The 19227-nt window shown below is 34.7% G+C and overlaps 1 protein-coding gene across 1 annotated transcript; it reads left to right on the forward strand.

Moving 5' to 3' along the window:
• Positions 1–12951: 12951 nt before the first annotated feature.
• LOC108985437 (GABA transporter 1) lies at positions 12952–17655 on the forward strand. The gene is made up of 7 exons (XM_018957726.2): positions 12952–13172; positions 14051–14281; positions 15794–15891; positions 16101–16290; positions 16603–16733; positions 16874–17110; positions 17198–17655. The coding sequence occupies exons 1-7, from the start codon at positions 13049–13051 to the stop codon at positions 17576–17578; spliced, it is 1392 nt and encodes a 463-aa protein (XP_018813271.1). The 5' UTR covers positions 12952–13048; the 3' UTR covers positions 17579–17655.
• The last annotated feature ends 1572 nt before the right edge of the window (positions 17656–19227 follow it).

The raw sequence follows: 19227 nt of genomic DNA on the forward strand, positions 1-19227 counted from the left end.
TTTATCGAACTATAATACTACGACTGAAAGTCGCATTGAAGAGATTTGTGCTGCATTTTTCCAGTCTAGATTGGCTACAAGAAACTTCCACTGCTTCTTTCCCACGATCCTTGGTTATGAGAAATGAAAACATACATAGATAGTAAACAGGGAAATCGTCAAATCGCCGAAGAACGACAGCGAGGGACAATGGTGGCGCGTTTGTTTGTTTGTTTTTTTTTTGATTTGTTTTGAACTGCTGCTGCTGTTGACAATGTATTTGAATTGAAGGTAAAAACTAATTAAATTCTTATATAATTAATACCAAATTATGTTTTAGTTGTTGCAGTATGCATGATTGCTCTTAAGATTATGCTTCATTTCCTACGTTAATAAGTCTGCATGCTATATAAACGCACATAATTAGCAATAGGGATCGAGAGCTAGCTGGTCTGACTCTGTCATTACTCTAGTCCAAATTTGACTCTATATATGTTTTTTTTTTTTTTTGAAACAGAAAGACTAATTCCATTGATAAAAGAGTTTACAACATCTCAATGTTTACAATGGATTGAATGCCGAATGGACATTCTTCAATATCATATACATCCTCTGATAAATTTAAAGCAGACTTTGCTAAAAAGTAAGCTGCCTTGTTGCCTCCCTGTATGCGTGATTAGCTGACCATTTGCCACAGGAATTCATTAGGTTTCGGGCATTTTCAATTAGCAAACCTCCCATGCTCCAATTTGAAACCTGATTTTGCAACAAATCAACCACTTGTTTTGAGTCACCTTCCAGGAGGACCTGCTTGAGCCCCATTTCTTTACAAAAAAATTGCAGCTAATAGAAGGCCATATGCTTCAACATCAAAAGGGCTGCCTTTTAACCATCTGGAAGCTCTGAGTGTCCCTATGACCTGACCATTATGATATTGAATTATCACACCCACCCCAATCTTGCCTATACCAACATTTAAACCTGCATCCCAATTTACTTTAAAGAAACCCTCTACTGGTTTAAGCCATTTATGTACCCTTTGTGAAGACTGCATTGGGGTAGTCTGTGAAGTGTAATTTGACTCTTGGAACAAAGCCATATCCACTTTTGCTTTTTGTAAAAGTATAGTAGAGTGATTGAAACTTTTACCATGCAACACTTCATTTCTCCTGGTCCATACTCCCCTTAGTGTGACTGCCACTCCTTCGAGTTCATTGGGATCAAGCTGCTCCACTAGTGTAATCCACTCATTAAAAAATTTATCACTTTGGTATGACATTTTTTGAACTCTAATGCAACCTTGATTCCACACATCCCTAGTAGCTGTACACCCCCAAAGTACATGGCCTGAAGTCTTAGGGTCAGTTTTACAGATTTGGCAGGTACTGTCTTCTACAATTTTCCTCCTCTTCAGATTTGCAAGTGTTGGAAGAGCTTCACTACATGCTCTCCACAAAAACAACTTAACTGCAGGGGCTACTTTCAGATTCCACAAAGTTTTCCACACAGCTTTGTCCCCGTTGCTTTCTTGACGTTTCTCCCTCTAGCTCAATCTCCAAATTTCTTTGAGTATGGTAACCACTCTTCACTGTGTACTGACCAGTAGTATTAGGCTGCCAAACTAGCTTGTCTGCTCTGCCTCCTATACTGATGGGAATGGCTTTGATGGCCTCAATTTCGTGGCAAGAGAATAGTTATTGTAAGAGATCCTCCTTCCATATTTTCAGATTAGTATCAATGAGGTCACTAACAGTTTCACACCAACAGTTGGTAGCTCTAGTTGAGGAGATCTGGAAAGCTGGAAGGGAAGGGACCCAACCATCCCTCCATATGTTAATGCTATGCCCATTCCCCACTCTCCACATAAGTCCTTTTCTAAGAAGGGGCAGACCTTCATAAAGACTTCTCCAGGCATATGATGGCCCAGATCCTAGCTTGGCCTCCAATAAACCCACATGTGAGAAATATTTTTGTTTGAAGACTTTGGCAACTACTGAAGAGGGGTCCTGCAGAATTCTCCATATTTGCTTGGAAAGCAAAGCTATGTTAAAAGATCTAAGCTCCCTGAAGCCTAAACCCCCTAGTTCCTTGGCGGAGCTAAGTTGTTCCCAATGGGTCCACTGTATTTTTTAGGAATCCTCATTATAACCCCACCAAAATTTCTTAAGAAGTTTGTTTAGTTTGCTGGTTATAGAGATGGGTAAGAGAAAAATCCCCATGGAGTAAGTTGGAATGGCTTGGAGCACATACTTGAGAAGGATTTCCTTACCTGCTATCGATAAGTGCTTCGTCTTCTAGTTAACCACTCGCGCCCAAGTCCTGTCTATAAGGGAGTGAAAAGCTGAAACCTTTGCTCTCCCCACCATAGCAAGTAGCCCTAAATACTAGTCAAAAGCCCTAGTAGATTTTATTCCTGCTAAGAGAAGAATCTGTCTTTCGACCCCCTACTGAGTATTTTTGCTAAAGAAAACAGAAGACTTTTATTTATTTAGAGCTTGTCCTGAAGCCTGTTCATACAAGTCCAGTATCTTTAGCAATCTAGTCAGCTCCTCAACCTTTGATTGACAAAAAATGAGGCTGTCATCTGCAAAAAATAGATGACTTACACATGTAGGCCCTCTTCCAACAGGAGCACTAGTGATTTCGCTACATTCCTCAGCTGTTTTCAGCAAAGCAGTAAGGGCTTTAGCACAAAGTATGAATAAATATGGGGACAGGGGATCCCCCTGTCGAATACCCCTTGACGGGGTGAATTTCTGTTGGGGCTCACCATTAACAAGAATGGAATAAGTCACTGAGTTTAGACATGTCTGGACAAGTGTTACCCAATGCTGAGGGAATCCAAGTTTTTTCATCAAAGCCTCCACAAATTGTCATTCTACTCGATCGTAAGCCTTGCTCATATCCAGTTTAAGAGCCATGTAGCCTTTCCTACCCTTCATCCTTGTATTCATAGAGTGGAGAACCTCATATGCCATTAACATATTGTCTGAAATAAGTCTCCCAGGGACAAAGTCGCTTTGGTTCATGGAAACAATATCAGGGAGGACACCTTTTAGCCTATTAGCTAGTGTTTTTGACACTATCTTACAAAGAACATTACAAAGGCTAATGGGTCTATACTCAGTCACCTTATTGGGATTCTTGACCTTGGGGATTAGTGATATGAAGGTGTCATTGACCTCTTTTAAGGACCCTCCATGATTGAGAATGTGTAAGACAAAGCTACAAACCTCCCCACCTACCACCTCCCAATGTTTTTGGTAAAACTAAGCTGGAAAGCCACCGGGGCCAGGTGACCCAAGGGGGTTCATTTGGAAGACAGCAATTTTGACATCCTCAGCAGTGAACTGCTTCATGAGCCTTGTGGACATCTCAGCAGAAACTTTTGGGCTTAAAGCATTTAAACAAGCCTCAATATTAATAAGAGATGATGTAGTGAAGAGTGAAGAGAAATAACCTGTAAAAATAGCTCCAATAGCAGCTTGCTCAGAAACTACCCTTCCGTTTGTGTCTGTTATGGATTTGATGGTATTAACTCTCCTCATTTGGCTTGCATGCATATGAAAAAACTGAGTATTTTTGTCTCCATTTTTAAGCCAATGTTGTTTTGCTCGCTGCCTCCACTTCATGTCTGTTTCAGCTAAAGACACCTCCACCTTTCTTTGTAATTTTTGCATATGGGTCATGTGTGAGCCATCACCAATATTTTGCAGCAAGCTTATACTATCTAAAGCTCGATTGATATCCCTTGTCTCATGTTGAGCATATTTTTGTTTCCATTGTATTAGCCCCCTTTGACAATGCTCAAGCTTTGTTCTTAGAATATATGCCTTTGTATCTCCCTTTGTCACCTTGCTCCATGCCTCCTTTACAATGCCAACACATTCCTCATTTAATTCCCAGGCAACTTCATACCTGAAGATCTTGATTTTCTTGCCACTTTTATACTCGAAATGTTGCATGTTAACATGAAGAGGGGAGTGGTCAGATTTGACTGCTGCCATAGCATTATAAGAAGCCGAGTTGAAAGTGTCATTCCACTCCTTGTTAGCCATTAGCCATTGCTCTGTCGATTTTTTCCTTTATAAAATATTTTCCACTTCTGTTATTCGACCAAGTGAATTTCTGCCCTTGGGAATGAATGTCATGGAGATCACACACCTCAAGGGTCTGCTTGAAATCTTCAATCTGCTTATAAGATCTACTAGCACCACCCATCTTTTCCTTCTGATGCAGGATTTCATTAAAATCACCTGCACATGACCAGGCAGGCTATTGGAGAGGAAGGTTTGAGCATCTTTAGAAGTTGCCAACTGCTACTCCTTTTCATTGTATCTGGGTGGCCATAAAACCCAGTGAATTGCCAAGTACGTTTATCTCCTCCTTCATGGACAATTGCACTGATATGCCATCGGGTATAGTTAATAACTTTGACACTCCAACTGTCTTTCCAGAGTAATGCTATTCCTCCACTTAAACCCACACTCTCCACGGTGAAGCAACTCTCAAATTTTAATCTGCTTCTAACCTCATCCATTCGGGTACTATTGCACTTAGTTTCCAAAAGGAAAACTAAATGGGGACACTTTTCCTTAGTCAAGTTCCTAAGGATTCAAATTGTTCGAGGGTTCCCAAGCCCTTGAAAATTTCATATTAGGAGACTCATTGAGTTTGGCAGTGCTGGAAGCCAGCCACTGCCAAGGAATTTTGATTCTCAACCCCTCCTTCATTACTCTTATTTTTCTTTGGATTAGGACCACCCCCCTTTGTCTCATTGGTACCTCCCATTTTTTTCCCCACTAAAGCCTTAGTGTTAGTGATATCAGTAAGCCCCTCACCCAAATTGAATCTGCCTCTAGCCTTTCTCTTCTGTGTGCCAGTTTTAGGAACGCCCTCCTTCATAGCCAGGTTATTTCCAATACTGTTTCTGGGGTGACAAAACTCAGGGGTTATCACAGTTGATTCACATTTCATATTGCAATCTGGCCTAACCTCACTCAAAGACACCTTAGAAATTTCAGATGTTTTTAAAGCACCATCATGTAACTCATTTAAACTCCGGAGAGAGGGACTGCCTAGGTTAGCCAAACTTTGGTCTAAGTCCATATGAGAGTCAAGCACTTTTAACAAACCATTAACATGCTTACCATCAACAAAGTTTACTTCATTAATGTTCCCAACCTTCTCAGTGCTCGAGTATTGACTCACATAAATGCCCTTCATAGATGATGTGTGATTTGGGGGGTCCTGCATAGCTAAAGTCTCCTGGATTGGGGAGTCTTCCTTCTTTTATACATCTATATACTCTTTTTTCCCCGTAGCCAATTCCTACCTCACGGGCATCTCCTTCATTTCAGCCTTTTGCTCATTCTGCCCCATTGTCTTCCCTATGGTAGCTTCATCCCTTTTGCCCCCTTACCTGCAGTTTGCTGTCTTCTTGGGTTATGATTATTTCCAGTCGATCCACCATATTTTCGGCCATCAAAGATATTAGTGTTCATGGGTTGTGCTCTAAGCCAAGAGCCATACTCCAAAGGTTCCTGATTCTCCTTTTGTTGGTCAAACCTTGTTCTCGAACAGTTTCTTCCCTTATGAAACAAAATCCCACATTGGAAACAGAAATTTTACAACCGCTCATATTTAAAGGAGATCCAGTGCTGCTGTTGTTCAAATTCCAACAATTTCCCCCTCAAGAGAGGCTTATGGAGGTCCATTGCTACCTTGATATGGAGGCATCTTCCCCATGCGGATCCATCAGATTCAACATCCACCCTTATAACATGTCCAAGAGAGGATCCAAACTGCTCCCCTATGTCTTCCGTCATTGCAGCCAGGGGGGAGGTTGTGGCATTGAATCCAAAAAGGTTCATATCGGAACTCCATTGCGTTAATGGACACATTTTCATTAACCTCTTGTAAGGTCAGTAAGTTTCTGTCAAAACACCAAGGCCTACCGCTTAACACTTTCTCCTTATCTTGCACTTGCTGAAACTTGATTATAAAGCATTGGTCATTTAAATCTTTGAATCGTACCCATCCACCTAGCCTCCACTACTGAGACATTGTCATCCTAAAAGCCTCATTATTGACGATTTTTTCCGATAAAACTCTCCCTATAATGTAGCCACGAAGGCCCCCTTCCTTGCGTTCTTCTGGTTTTATCTGGAAGACCGAGTTCTTTTCCTTGGATAGATGGAGTCGTTCCCATCGTGTAGTCAGATCTTCCTCTTCCATCCCCGCCAACGTCACACAAACCCACAAAAAGTGAGACTTATGCCTTTGTCAAGAACAGAGGCACTAAACCCTATTCTGTCTTGAGAGAGAAGAGAGGCACTCGACGATGGATGATCATATCGACTCTATATATGTTTGATTTGCTATTCAATGGTTTGAAGATGGACCTTCTTGTGTTTAACTTAAGATTTAGATCATCAAGTCGATCAAAATCTTGTTGTAGTCAATTTTCTTCCTTTTATTTCTTCTCCTACAACCAAAATCAACCACATCGTCCTCCTCTAATATCTTCAGCCTCTTGAGCAACCTACTAAAACTTTCTATTAGGACTATTCATCTTAGTTGGATTTTTTTTCCCGGCCCAGTTCAGAACCTGAAAAATTGAATTCCTGCCGAAAACAAATCTGGGCCGAAACCCAGATTGCAAAACCAAGGTACACTCGGTATCCGGGTTTTTTTTTTTTGAAATAATTGCTCTTCTCAAATCAATCTCTGCCGCTGCAGATCACTGTATGTCTTCTTATTGTAAATATTACCCTCTCTATCTTCGAATTCCTCTTCAAGAACCGGGCGCCACTTATTCACTCCTTGCCCGTTCTTGTATTTTCTTCTACAAATCTTTCAACTTTCTCACTTCCTACATTAAAATGTTGAAACATATTGGTGAATTATCCAGATAAAAATAGAGAATATTATTAGCGCTAAATAGAAAAAAGACTTTTCACATGCTCTCATCAGTTCATCGTGGATTATAAGCACATGTTCTTGATCTACCAACTTTTCTAGTTCTGAGTCAAACACGAGTTCCAGGTTTAAAATCCAAATTCATCAGGATTTCGGACCGGGTCAGACCCGGTCCGAGTTTAGACCCGGGTTTGAAATTTGGGTTCCAGTCCGGGTATACCGAGTTCCCAGGCCAAAACCCAGATGAACAATCCTACTTTCTATGCTCTCTCTATACCTACCTTTTCCAAATTTCCTACTTCCAAGTATATATATCTTATCATTACATTTGTCCTTCATATCCCCTTAGCTAGATGTGGAAATATATTGAAGCCCCAAAGTTGTTCAAAGTTGTTCCTTTTCGCTGTGATGATCCTACTTTAAATAGTCAAATTTTTCAAAGTTTAAAATCAGAGTCGGAACTGGGACCAGAAAAGTATTGGATTTAAAAAGTCCGAAGTACTTCAACTCTATATATATATTCTAACGACCAAGCGTAAGAGAAGAGAAAGAAGTAAAAAGTAAAATATTTATACATAAGTGAATAGTATTTTTTAACAAAGTGGTTACTCATTTAGTATTTATATGCACAATAGCTAAATCCTTGTGAATGCTTTAATTTTTAATGAACGAGTGAAGCTGCAAATTGTAGTGACAAGTAATAGGAGTTATGAGGTGCTCAGAGAAAAACATATCTATGGGAAATACGGGATCATGAAAGGTCATACACAAATTCTTAGTTTAAATATAGAGCAATGTTAGTCTTCATCTCCAATCACACTTAGTAATGTGACAAATTTTAAGTAATTCATATATAAACATAAAAAGTATCTGCTTAAAATGTGTCACACAGCAAATGTTACTAGGCCACCTACCTGCCCCCAATGGGTGGGTAGCTAGCCACCATCCCATCCACCATCACAATAGTCTTATTGCACGACAAGAGAGAGAGAGTTCGAGATGTCGGAGGATAGAGAGAGAGAGAGAGAGAGAGAGAGAGGCGATGGAGAGAGAATGAGGCGAAAGAGAGAGGTGGGGGCGGGGTGGGGGAGGTTTTATTTTATAGTTTTGTTACGTACAACCGACATGCATAAACAGGATGCAACCGGCTGTACGTTGCAAAACTTATGTGGAAGAAAAAAAACAGTACAAGAGAAAAAACAAAAAGTAAAAAGACAAAAGTAAAAGAAAAGGACAAATTTTTATTTTTTCTTCTTCCTTCGGTAGCATACCACACTTTGAAGATTTTCTATTTTTCTTCATCTTTGGTGGAGTAGTAGACCACTGCGACAACAAAGGTTCACACAAAATTTTCTTCTTCCTTCGATGTAGCAGACCACACTTTGAAGCAAACAACATTTTATATTTTCCTTCTTCTTCAATCGATAGTAGATCACTTCGGCAACAAAGGCTCACACATATTTTTCTTCTTCCTTCGCAGACCACACTTTTTGTTTTTCAAAGGGAAAAGGAGAAGCATCAAAAGTATATGCCATTGCCCATTTTCGTTTCTTTTTCTTCTATTTTCCTTTGCTCTCCTCAATCCAAGCTGGTCAGTCTTTTCTCTTCACACCTCCTTTCATTTCCCTTATTCTTTTTCTTCCCCTCTGGGGATATTCAAATTGTAATTAACGCATCACTTTCTCTGAATTATTGGTTCTCAAGTAATTTCATCTTCATCTAATTGCTCTAAATCACGTGTGCTTCCATTTCAGATGTGAGTTTTTGCTAGGATCGTTTTAAAGTTATTTGATTCATTATTCTTCAATTTAAGATATTTTTTATTTCCTAAAACAACTGGCCACGTGGGACGCGGTGCCCCCGCGTTTCCCTGGCCTGTTGTAAATAGACTTTTTCTTTATTTTAACTTAAAACAAAAACTACATCGTTTTGGTAAACTTTTGTAACTCTCCAAAATGAAGTTGTTTCATTAATTGTTTTTAAAAAATATATAATATATATGTATATTTGGACAGGGGCAATGCCCCACTCAACACCCACCCCTCGTTTTCCAGGGGCTAACACCCTCCCCTACCTCAGGCACAACCTGAGTGAGCCGGGTATGGGTACATGGCCCTCACCTCTATATGTGACCGGAAAAGAAAAAGAATAAAATGAAGGAGAGCATTTATTTTTAAATATATTCTTTCTGTTATTCAATACAAGGACTTATATTTGTTCCTCAATAAATTTGAGTATGATTCTAAAGGGTAATGATTAGTGCAATGCCTAAATATACAAGTATCGTGTAGTTCTTTTATAAAATAGTGGATCCAAGCATAAAAAAAATATAACAAAAATTTCATTTCTTAGTGAAATCTACTATTTTTTTTTTTATGAAATATTGACTTGCATAACTTAAATCTGTACATAACATTCCTGGATTATAAATCCATAATTATTATTAGTGGTGTAACCAGTCTTATTCAGTTTTACTTTGTACATTTTTTAGAACCGAATTAGTATATACTGGTTTTGAAAATTTAAGGACTGATTCACTACCGAAACCTAAACTTTTAGTTTTTTCGATTTCGGTTCGTTACGATATTTTTTTGTTTTAAGGATTATCTATATTAGTAATAATATGATGTTTATATATACTAAACTATTAGTCTATTTATATTATAGTATAAGTACATTATTTTATAATGATTAACTCATACTAGTATAGTATTGAATTTAACTATAGTCTATGTAAGTTTTAGTCTTTTTTATATAAGTATGTATGATCAAATGTGTAAAAATGAATTTACAAAAAGAATATATATAAATAAATATTATCATTTATTATGTCAAAAATGCATTTAACATTGATATATATATATATATATATATATATATCAAAAGTAAGTTTATATTAATAACTTAATATTAATGTAATTTATATTTATATTTAAAATTAAAATTTTATGTTATATTAATTTTATATTATAAAATTATAAGATTAATATTATGTTAGATCACATGTTTTATTAATTTTATGTTATATAATTAATAGATTTGAATAATAAGATTATGTTATATTAATTAGTAATTTTGCATATAATATATGTATAATATAATATAAAAAATTTAAAAAATCGATTCAATTTAAATTGATTTTTAAAATATGAAAATCGATACAGTACAAATTTAAAATCTTTGATTCTTAAGAGAGGGTTGCTAAAGACACAAAGGGATTACACACACTGATATGACATACTATCATTGTGCCACGTGTCCATTTGTCCTAATCCCTCATTCTCCACTTTCCATCTCTCTCCTCTTTCCCCCTTTAGCCGTGTTCCTCACACGACTCAATCTCCCAGCCACATCAGCAGTGTCGCAACTCATCGTCGACCACCACCAGCAGCCATTCCCCCTCATCAATGACCTCCCGACCGGACCTTGCCCCCTACAGTGCCATCGCACCCAACCCCTTGTTGACGTAAACTTCTCCCCAAGCCACCAGAGCCCTTCTCTCTCTCCCTTCTCCCCGAGCAGCGCCTCCCTCTCTCAGTAATCTTCTTATCGGCGCTCTATGCTAGTGGTGCCGCTTGGACCGCTGGTGTCTTTTGTCCACAATGAGATGGTCCCCAACCATCATGGTCGGCGCAGGGAGTGGGCATGTGGAGATGGCAGGGGGTGCGAACAGGGGAGGGGGAGAAAGATAAAGAAAGAAAAAAATAGGTGGAGGCGTGACAAATTAGTAGTGTATCACATTAGTATGTGATATTTTTTTATATAATCACTTTGTGTTTATAGTATTTTCCTTCTTAAGAATTGATACCAATTTACAGACCAAACCCAATCCGGTCCAATTTAACCAATTTTTCGATTATTTTTTACACCTTTAACTATTATTGTATGATTTGGTGAGAATGATGTCACATGACCTCATGTCCCATTTCCTGGAAGTGTTAAACGTAACCAAGGCGAATAATACTGCTTCCTTCGGCACCAATCCTCCATACACTAGTCTGCCATTCAAGTCCGGTGCACACCCCATCACTATGCATGACCGTCGGTTGCGACCCAAAGATGTTTTCACGTTTTAAATGTGTGGGCCAACCCCAATAAATAACAGGCCAGCACACCTAGGGGCTTTACAATCATTTGCACTTTTTTCAACGCGTCCAACGATGAGTCTCTTTGAAAAAAAAAAAAGAATATGATCTAATTATAAAAAAAATATATAAATTAATATAATTTGATTTAATATGATTTTATATAATTTATCAAATCATAAATTTTTTTTATTATAAAATAAATCCAACATATTATATAAAATAATATCAATAATTATATTTAGTATCACTTATTTTATAATTATATACAACTCTATTATATAAAAGATAATTTTTATAAATTTAAGTTTTATTTTAATAAAATTATATAAATGTATTAATTAATTATTAAGTTAAAAGAAATATTTTAACTATAAAAATATTTTATAAAAATAAATTCATAAATTAACGTTATTTATTAAATAATCATATTAGTCTATGACTCTGCATAAAATAATATTTTTAGAATAATTATTTTAATCACCCAATAAACAATGTATAGCCACAAATTTCTAAGCAATGGAAACTCATAACTAATAAATATTATAGACCAGTTGGAATATTAATTAAGTTCCCTGATGTTGAGGAATGCAATCTCTACATCCGATCTCATATATAAATAAAAATAAAAGTTTATCTAAAATAATGATTAAACAGAGCTCTAAAATATATTATTTTATTTTTTTTATTCAAATATAATATATAATTTAGAGAAACAGAAAAGATTTATATATTTTTTCACGAGTTCTTCTTTTCATTATTCTTATATTATATACTTATCTATTAAGGAAAAAATAAAAATATATATAATATAAGAATAATGAGTAAAATTTTTCTTGAACAACATCAAATACTACTCAAAAGTCAGAAATAGTATAAATTTAAAAAGATGTTTAAAAATACTATTTTATCCATTCAATTTGTTCTCTCATTATGACATCTCATATATTTTATTTTTTTTAAATTTTTTTCTTTAATTAATAATTAAAGAAGTGACTTGTATTAATATATTTTTTTTATATTTTTTAAAAATATTTTAAAATGATAAAAAAATATAAATTAAAAATTAAAAAAATATATGAAAAGGCCAATTTGGAGCGGCCAATTTGGTCAAAGATGTTTATGTCCGAAGAGAATAATAGGGAATTCCGGAAAAAAAGGCAACCAAAGTTGGCCGCTTGACTAATCTTTTGCGTGCAGTGGCGGAACCCCTGGCATGTATAGCCCTTCCAAAGCTTTTTTACAAATTAAATGTTTTATAAATTAATTTTTTTTAATTTTTTCAAATTTAATATATATATATATATATGGAAATTTCCTTTCTCTAATTTTTTTTCTATATGTCCCAAAATTTTATTTAATTTTTATATATAGTATATTTAGTTACTATAATGTTGTCCTTTCAAAATAAATTTCTTTGTTCCTATTAATTCTTTTAATTTGATGGATAAATTCTAAAAAAGTTTAAAATTAAAATTAAATATATAAAAATAATAAATTTATTAATATGGATCATCCCAAATTTCTTGATTATACCATACTAAACTTTTTAATATGGAATCTAAAGTTAAAATAAATACTAGATGAATCATTTAAGATTGACATTTTATACGAAATAAAATAATTTAGAACTTTTATCTTTTAGATTTCGATATGCAAGAAAAAATTTATTTGAGGCATCAATTCAAGATTTTAGATCAAATTTGTATAAACTAACTTACCTGTCAGAATAAAAGATGGATTTATGAAAAATTATTATGAAAAATTATTTGTTAATGAGTAATGTTATATATAGTTATTAAGTGTGTAAACGTTGTTTAATTATTTAAAAAAATAAAATTTATTATTAAAAAATTAATTTTTTTTATATAAATATTTTATTTTTTTATTATTTTTTTAAGTGATTGAGCCGCGCCTTGACTCACCAGTACTGCAGCTATCATTTCTATCTTTTTATTTCTGCCTTTATTTCTGATATTTCAGTTTTCTTCTCGTTTCGCGTCCTTCTCTCTCTCTATTTCGTCTGTCCTCTGAGTCTGAGAGAGGGCAAGAGACAGAGAGAGATGAGTACGCTGCGACCAAGCTCAGTAGCAATGCATGGAGAAGAAAATCATGCAAAGGTCCCCGAAGAAGCACTGAATCAGCAGGACCTTGATGCCGGTGCTCGCTTTGTTCTTAAATCCAAAGGTAAATTAAAAACAGTTGCTACTGTTTCTTCCTCCATTAATGTTCATGTCATCCTCACCATCATATATATACATACACACACACTTCATCGATCCATGTCTCCTTTAATTAGTTTGTGCTGTTCCTCATCATCTTCTTGATCTTTTTTTCCATCTCTATCCTCTTTTGTTTTTCCCCGCGTGTCTGAACTCGATCGCATCCCTAGCTAACTCCCTGCCCCCACATGATAAAGATCAAGGTTGCTTGCACCACCCCACCCACCTTCAGTATACCATGTTGAATAGTCAGGCCACATATATATATACATATATTAGGTTTGAAAAAGATCTGGATCTCTCTATATTCACTTTGCTTTCACAATTTCCACCTACAATCACCACTAAAAAATAATCTCCAGCTATTGATATGATTTAATGAGATCTGTAAAATCTATTTTATAATAAAAATAATTTTATAATTTGATAAATTATATTAAATCACATCAATTTATAAGATTATTTTTATATAATTATTTTATAAATAAAATATTTTTCCTTAAAAATTTTTTTGTATTTACTATAGACTCTCTCTCTCTCTCTCTCTAAACATTTATAAATGGGCACATATCATGTTTGTGCATGTGGTGCATGTGAGGCAAATCTTTTTAATTTTAGCAAAAAATAAAATATGAAGACAAACTTTCTCGAGAAAAGAGCCTTACCTTTTCACCTTTGCATTGCGTATGTGATCATGGGGGTATGTGCCACTTTATTAATTCGTGTCAAAATCATGAGCAACTCATATGATTATGATCATGATCATGATTAAAAAAAAATGATCATGATATATATATTTGGTGCTAATAATTTGATCATGTGCCTAAAATATATATTCCATAGGATCATGGCTGCACTGTGGTTACCACTTGACAACATCCATTGTTGCTCCACCTCTCTTGAGTCTTCCATATGCTTTTACCTTCCTCGGATGGACGGCTGGGATTTTCTGCGTGCTTATTGGAGCCCTAGTGTCCTTCTATTCCTACAACTTGATATCCATGGTTCTTGAACACCATGCTCAACTGGGTCATCGCCAACTCAGGTTCAGAGATATGGCTCATGACATCTTGGGTACGTATAAACACACCTTTCCCCAAGCTGGCCTCCTCTTTTTTTGGAAGAATTTGAATGCATGCCTAATATTACTCTTATCATGATTTTCACCATCATAATAATTAGCACATGGTTTCTATTTAATATATATATATATATAGCATATTTATCGGAAAATTTATAGTTTGACATCTTACAAATTAAGTACTACTTATATATATAATAAACTTTTAAATAATAATAATATTAAAAAATAATATTATAATATTATTTTATTTAATTAATCTAAAAATATCTAATCTCATCCTATCTTACTGTTCAAACATAATCTTCCAAAACCACTTCATGTCCGGCCAAAGTTCTATAATGACAAGGCAAGTGGGTGGCCACTGGCCAGAATGGCTTTTAACTTTCTTGAGAATAGATTGATTAATACAACAATTTTGGAGACATCTGCTCTTAGATTTGTAGAATTTTAGTGACGTGTAGAAACGAAGATCAAGATCATGATCAATCCTTCTTATGAAATTTCACGAAGATATTTTTTTTTTTGACACTGTAGGGATTTTTCGCGGGAGGTGATCCCTTCAATTTTTTTAAAGAAAAACATAAAATTAGTACTATTAAAAATCTAAAATGAAAAATCTTAGTTTTTAGATTAAAATCTAAAAAATAAAATTGGATTAAATATTTTTAAGTATCGCTTTTATGAAATAATAAAAAAATAAATCTTTAAAATCTTGTATTTTTTATAAGCTTTTTTGGTGGGGATCGGAACAGATGCATGGCCGGTTGGCTGTGAATTCAATAATTTTCGTTCGGTATCGAAATAAAATATCCCATTATGTCAAACTTTTATTTGACGTTTCTATTCTAAACAAATTCAACTTTGACAATTCATCTCCACGTTTTCTTTTCTTTTAAATTCTTAGACAAAAACCAATAAAAGAAAAAAAATTCAAGAGAAATGAAATTTACAGTTTTAAGATCTGCAAATCCCGCACACCTTGAAACTAGATAAATTTGAAATTCATATAAAAAAATTATTTTTTAATAATAGATCTTACTTTTTTTTAAAAATAATGCGTAAAATTTACACACTCTAAAATTATATTTAGCTTCTTATGTAATCAAAATTCAAACTTTTCATCAAAACTGCATGGCCATCAAAATACAAATGTGATAGATATTATGCACCTTAATGATCTTGTGATATAATTTGCTTTCTCTTTTAACCTATTTATATATTTTTTTTTATTTCAATTTTTTTAACATGCATGATAGGAAATGATCGTCGTTTTCCTATAATATATATTTTCTTGCACCATCTAATTTCATAATTTGGGTACTGAGAATACTTGATTTTTAGAATATTTCACTATTATTTATTATTTTATTATTATTTTTACATACTTTTTATTACTATTCACTATTATTTAATATTTTATTATTATTTTTTCATTATATTTTTATTACCATTCACAGAATACCTGACAATATCTCACGCTCAAAACTAACCTACTTTGGCAGGACCAAGATGGGGTTGGTTTTATGTGGGACCAATTCAGTTCATGGTTTGCTATGGTGCTGTTGTTGCTTCTACTCTTCTGGGTGGACAGTGCATGAAGGTCAATCTCTACTCTAAAAGGCTGGCCTTCTGCCCCCATGTCAATATTTTCTATATCTAGGCGAAGGGTTAGGGATGATCACATCCTAGCTAGCCTCTATACATTATATATAGTACTATTTGTTTGTTTTTATTGTTTGGGAAAAAAGCTTAATAAAAATTCTCTCATCTAATTTTCCTCTTCATTTCTTGTTTCCGCCCTCATTGCAGACAATTTACTTATTATCGAACCCAGATCATGAAACTATGAAGCTATATCAATTTGTGATCATATTTGGATGCTTTATGTTGATTTTGGCTCAAATCCCATCTTTTCACTCATTGAGGCATATCAACTTGGTATCTTTGGTTCTCTGTCTTTCCTATAGTGCCTGTGCCACTGCTGGTTCCATTTATATTGGTAAGTATCACTATAATGAAGTTGGTAAAAAGATAAATACATAAAGTAGATCCTACGTACAATATTTATTGTTCATTTAATCTTATCCGAAATCTTGATATCTCCCATTTGAGATCCTAAAGTATTTGATAAAAAGTTGGAAGGAATCAGCTTTGAGCTGCTATGGAGAGATTAAAGAAATCTGGAGAGAGAGAGAAAGAGAGAGAGAGTTTTGATGGTAATCTTATTTATTGGCAAGTATTATTCATCCTTATATGCCTTAATAGTAGTTGATTTGGATTTAACTTATAAAGCATGGATCAATTTTGTTAGGACATTCATCCAAAGCACCAGAGAAAGACTATTCTGTAATGGGTGAATCTGATGATCGCATCTTCGGTATCTTCAATGCCATTGCCATCATTGCCACATCGTATGGAAACGGAATAATTCCAGAAATCCAGGTTTGAAATGTTTTAGATCAACTGTTTTCACACTCTATTAGATTCGAGTGCAATTTCTTTAAGAGGTTTGGACAAACAAAAGGAGTCAAGAACAGTATGAATGCCCCAATATTTCAGCAATACGAATTTTGTGGTTATAGGCAACGATAGCACCTCCAGTGAAGGGAAAGATGTTCAAAGGACTGTGTGTATGTTATGCAGTAGTGGCGGTGAATTTCTTCAGTGTAGCCATCTCTGGCTACTGGGCATTTGGTAACCAAGCTAAGGGCCTCGTACTCAGCAACTTCTTGGACATTAATGGCAGACCTTTGGTGCCGAAATGGTTCGTTCTCATGACTAACATCTTCACCATTCTCCAGCTATCTGCTGTTGGTGTGGTAAGCTTCTCTGTCTCTGTCTCTATCTCTCTCTGTGCTGGAATTTTGCAGGCCATTAATACTTCACCGGCCATGGGGTTTTTACAGGTATACTTGCAGCCCACAAATGAAGTGCTTGAGCGTGCGTTTGCTGACCCAAAAAGCAAAGAGTTTTCTCCTCGAAATGTTGTCCCCAGGTTGATGTTTCGGTCACTATCCATTGTAATAGCGACAACCATAGCAGCAATGCTTCCATTCTTTGGAGACATCAATGCGCTAATTGGAGCTTTTGGGTTCATTCCCCTTGACTTTATATTGCCTTTGGTGTTCTTCAACTTGACATTCAAACCATCCAAGCGGAGTCCCATTTTCTGGTTGAACATCATTCTCGCAGTTGTTTTCTCCACCTTGGGGCTCATTGCAGCTGTTGCAGCAGTTAGACAAATAACCCTTGATGCCAAAACCTACAAGTTATTTGCTAATGTATGATCGCCCAACCCAAAGTACTTATGCATGTATCATCAGCTGATTGGCTGAAACCTACGCAATACATTCAATTTATTAAATGATAAATAGTATATGCATGTAATTAAGTAATTAGCATATATTGAGCTATATATTATATATACAATAACAACACTTTTAAAAGAGGAACAATATTAGCACCTTGATTTTTAGATTTTGGTTTTTTTTACCTAGGCTTAACCTTCTATCCCTTTAGAATAACGATATATACAAGTCTCAAATACACAAATCTCGTACATGCCTTCTATAAAAAGGTAGAAAAAGTGTGAATAACTCATTTTTTCTTTGTGGGTTCCACTTTTTTATAAAAGACTTACACAAGATTTGTACATTTGGAGGCTTGTCCTTAATATTACTCATCCCTTTAGTTACTCTCTATTCTTTCTATGTTATAAGTGAATTTTGGTTGAGTAGAAAGAGTAATAAGAGCTCTTTAACTATATAGTGTATCAAAGCAACTCTATCCCTCAAGAATCACAAGTACTAGGCTCTCTAATTTTCTCCAAAATTCTCCTATAAAAAAAAAAATCTCCAAAATTCAATAACCTTTATTAATTCATTTGCTAAAAAAGTGAAGAGGCATGAGTAAATGAAAATAAGAAAACTAAAAGATTACTTACTTTGCTATTAATTAGACATAATTGTTTCATTTAGGAACTTTAGCATAATATTCTTTTTAATAAGATAATAGAGGGGTGGATGGCATGGGCTTGGTTTCAAAAGGGCAAAATTCCATCATTTTCTATCATCACCAAGACTATTCAAGCACACCTCAAACTTCTTCACCATAGAAAAGGAAGGAAGGAAGAAGGTTTTTTCTTTCCGAAAAGGGGTTGAAGAATTAGGGATTGATTCACATAGGGTCCATCACAATACAAATCAGGCAGGTTTACCATTGCATGCATCTGATAGAAGTTTCCCAAAGCCCAAAAGAATTGTAGAACCCTCCCTAGAACATAGTATGAGAAAACACATAGTTGGTGGCAAATGAAAGAGATCTTTCAACAATAAACACATGACTACCCACCTCTATCATGTGCATATTAAAAGGTGTGAAATATGGTAAGAAGATAAAATAGAATATGTGTGTGTGTGGCTTTTGACTAAGTCCCAGATCTTTTGCATAAAAAATGGCTTCTTATAACAGTACTACTATATTTGTATATTGAAAAATTAAAATATAACTTGCGGCAAGATCTTAACTTTTTGTCATTGATCCTGTCTTGTTTGTTTTTATAACTTCTCTCAACTCATCTCATTTTATCATTATAACTTTCTCAAATTTTTACACAAAATAAAATAAACAATTCAACATTTTCAAATCTTAAAACAAAAATAATATTAAAAAATATATATTTTAACAATATTTTATTCAACTTTTAACTTTAATCTCAACTCATTTCATCTCATCTCATATACGAAAACAAACAAGGCTAATAGTTAGATCTTAACTGATGCGTAGATTACTAAAATTTTATTGTTTAGGGTGCAAATTACTAGCTTTACTAGTTTTACTAAAGCTAGTAATTTACTAAAGGGTGTAAATTACTAGTTTTAGTAGTTCATAGTGCAATTTGAAAAGTGATGGTAACTCATCAGCCCAAGTTATAATT

Source organism: Juglans regia, chromosome 5 (assembly GCF_001411555.2).
Source record: "Juglans regia cultivar Chandler chromosome 5, Walnut 2.0, whole genome shotgun sequence".
NCBI lineage: Eukaryota > Viridiplantae > Streptophyta > Magnoliopsida > Fagales > Juglandaceae > Juglans > Juglans regia.

What these genes read in the sequence shown, in the direction of transcription:
- LOC108985437 (XM_018957726.2), top strand. Translation starts at nt 13,049, where the DNA reads ATGAGTACGCTGCGACCAAGCTCAGTAGCAATGCATGGAGAAGAAAAT. An exon ending in TATGGCTCATGACATCTTGG is followed by an intron (nt 14,282 to 15,793) that starts GTACGTATAAAC and finishes CTACTTTGGCAG; the next exon opens with GACCAAGATGGGGTTGGTTT. An exon ending in AGCTATCTGCTGTTGGTGTG is followed by an intron (nt 17,111 to 17,197) that starts GTAAGCTTCTCT and finishes GGGTTTTTACAG; the next exon opens with GTATACTTGCAGCCCACAAA.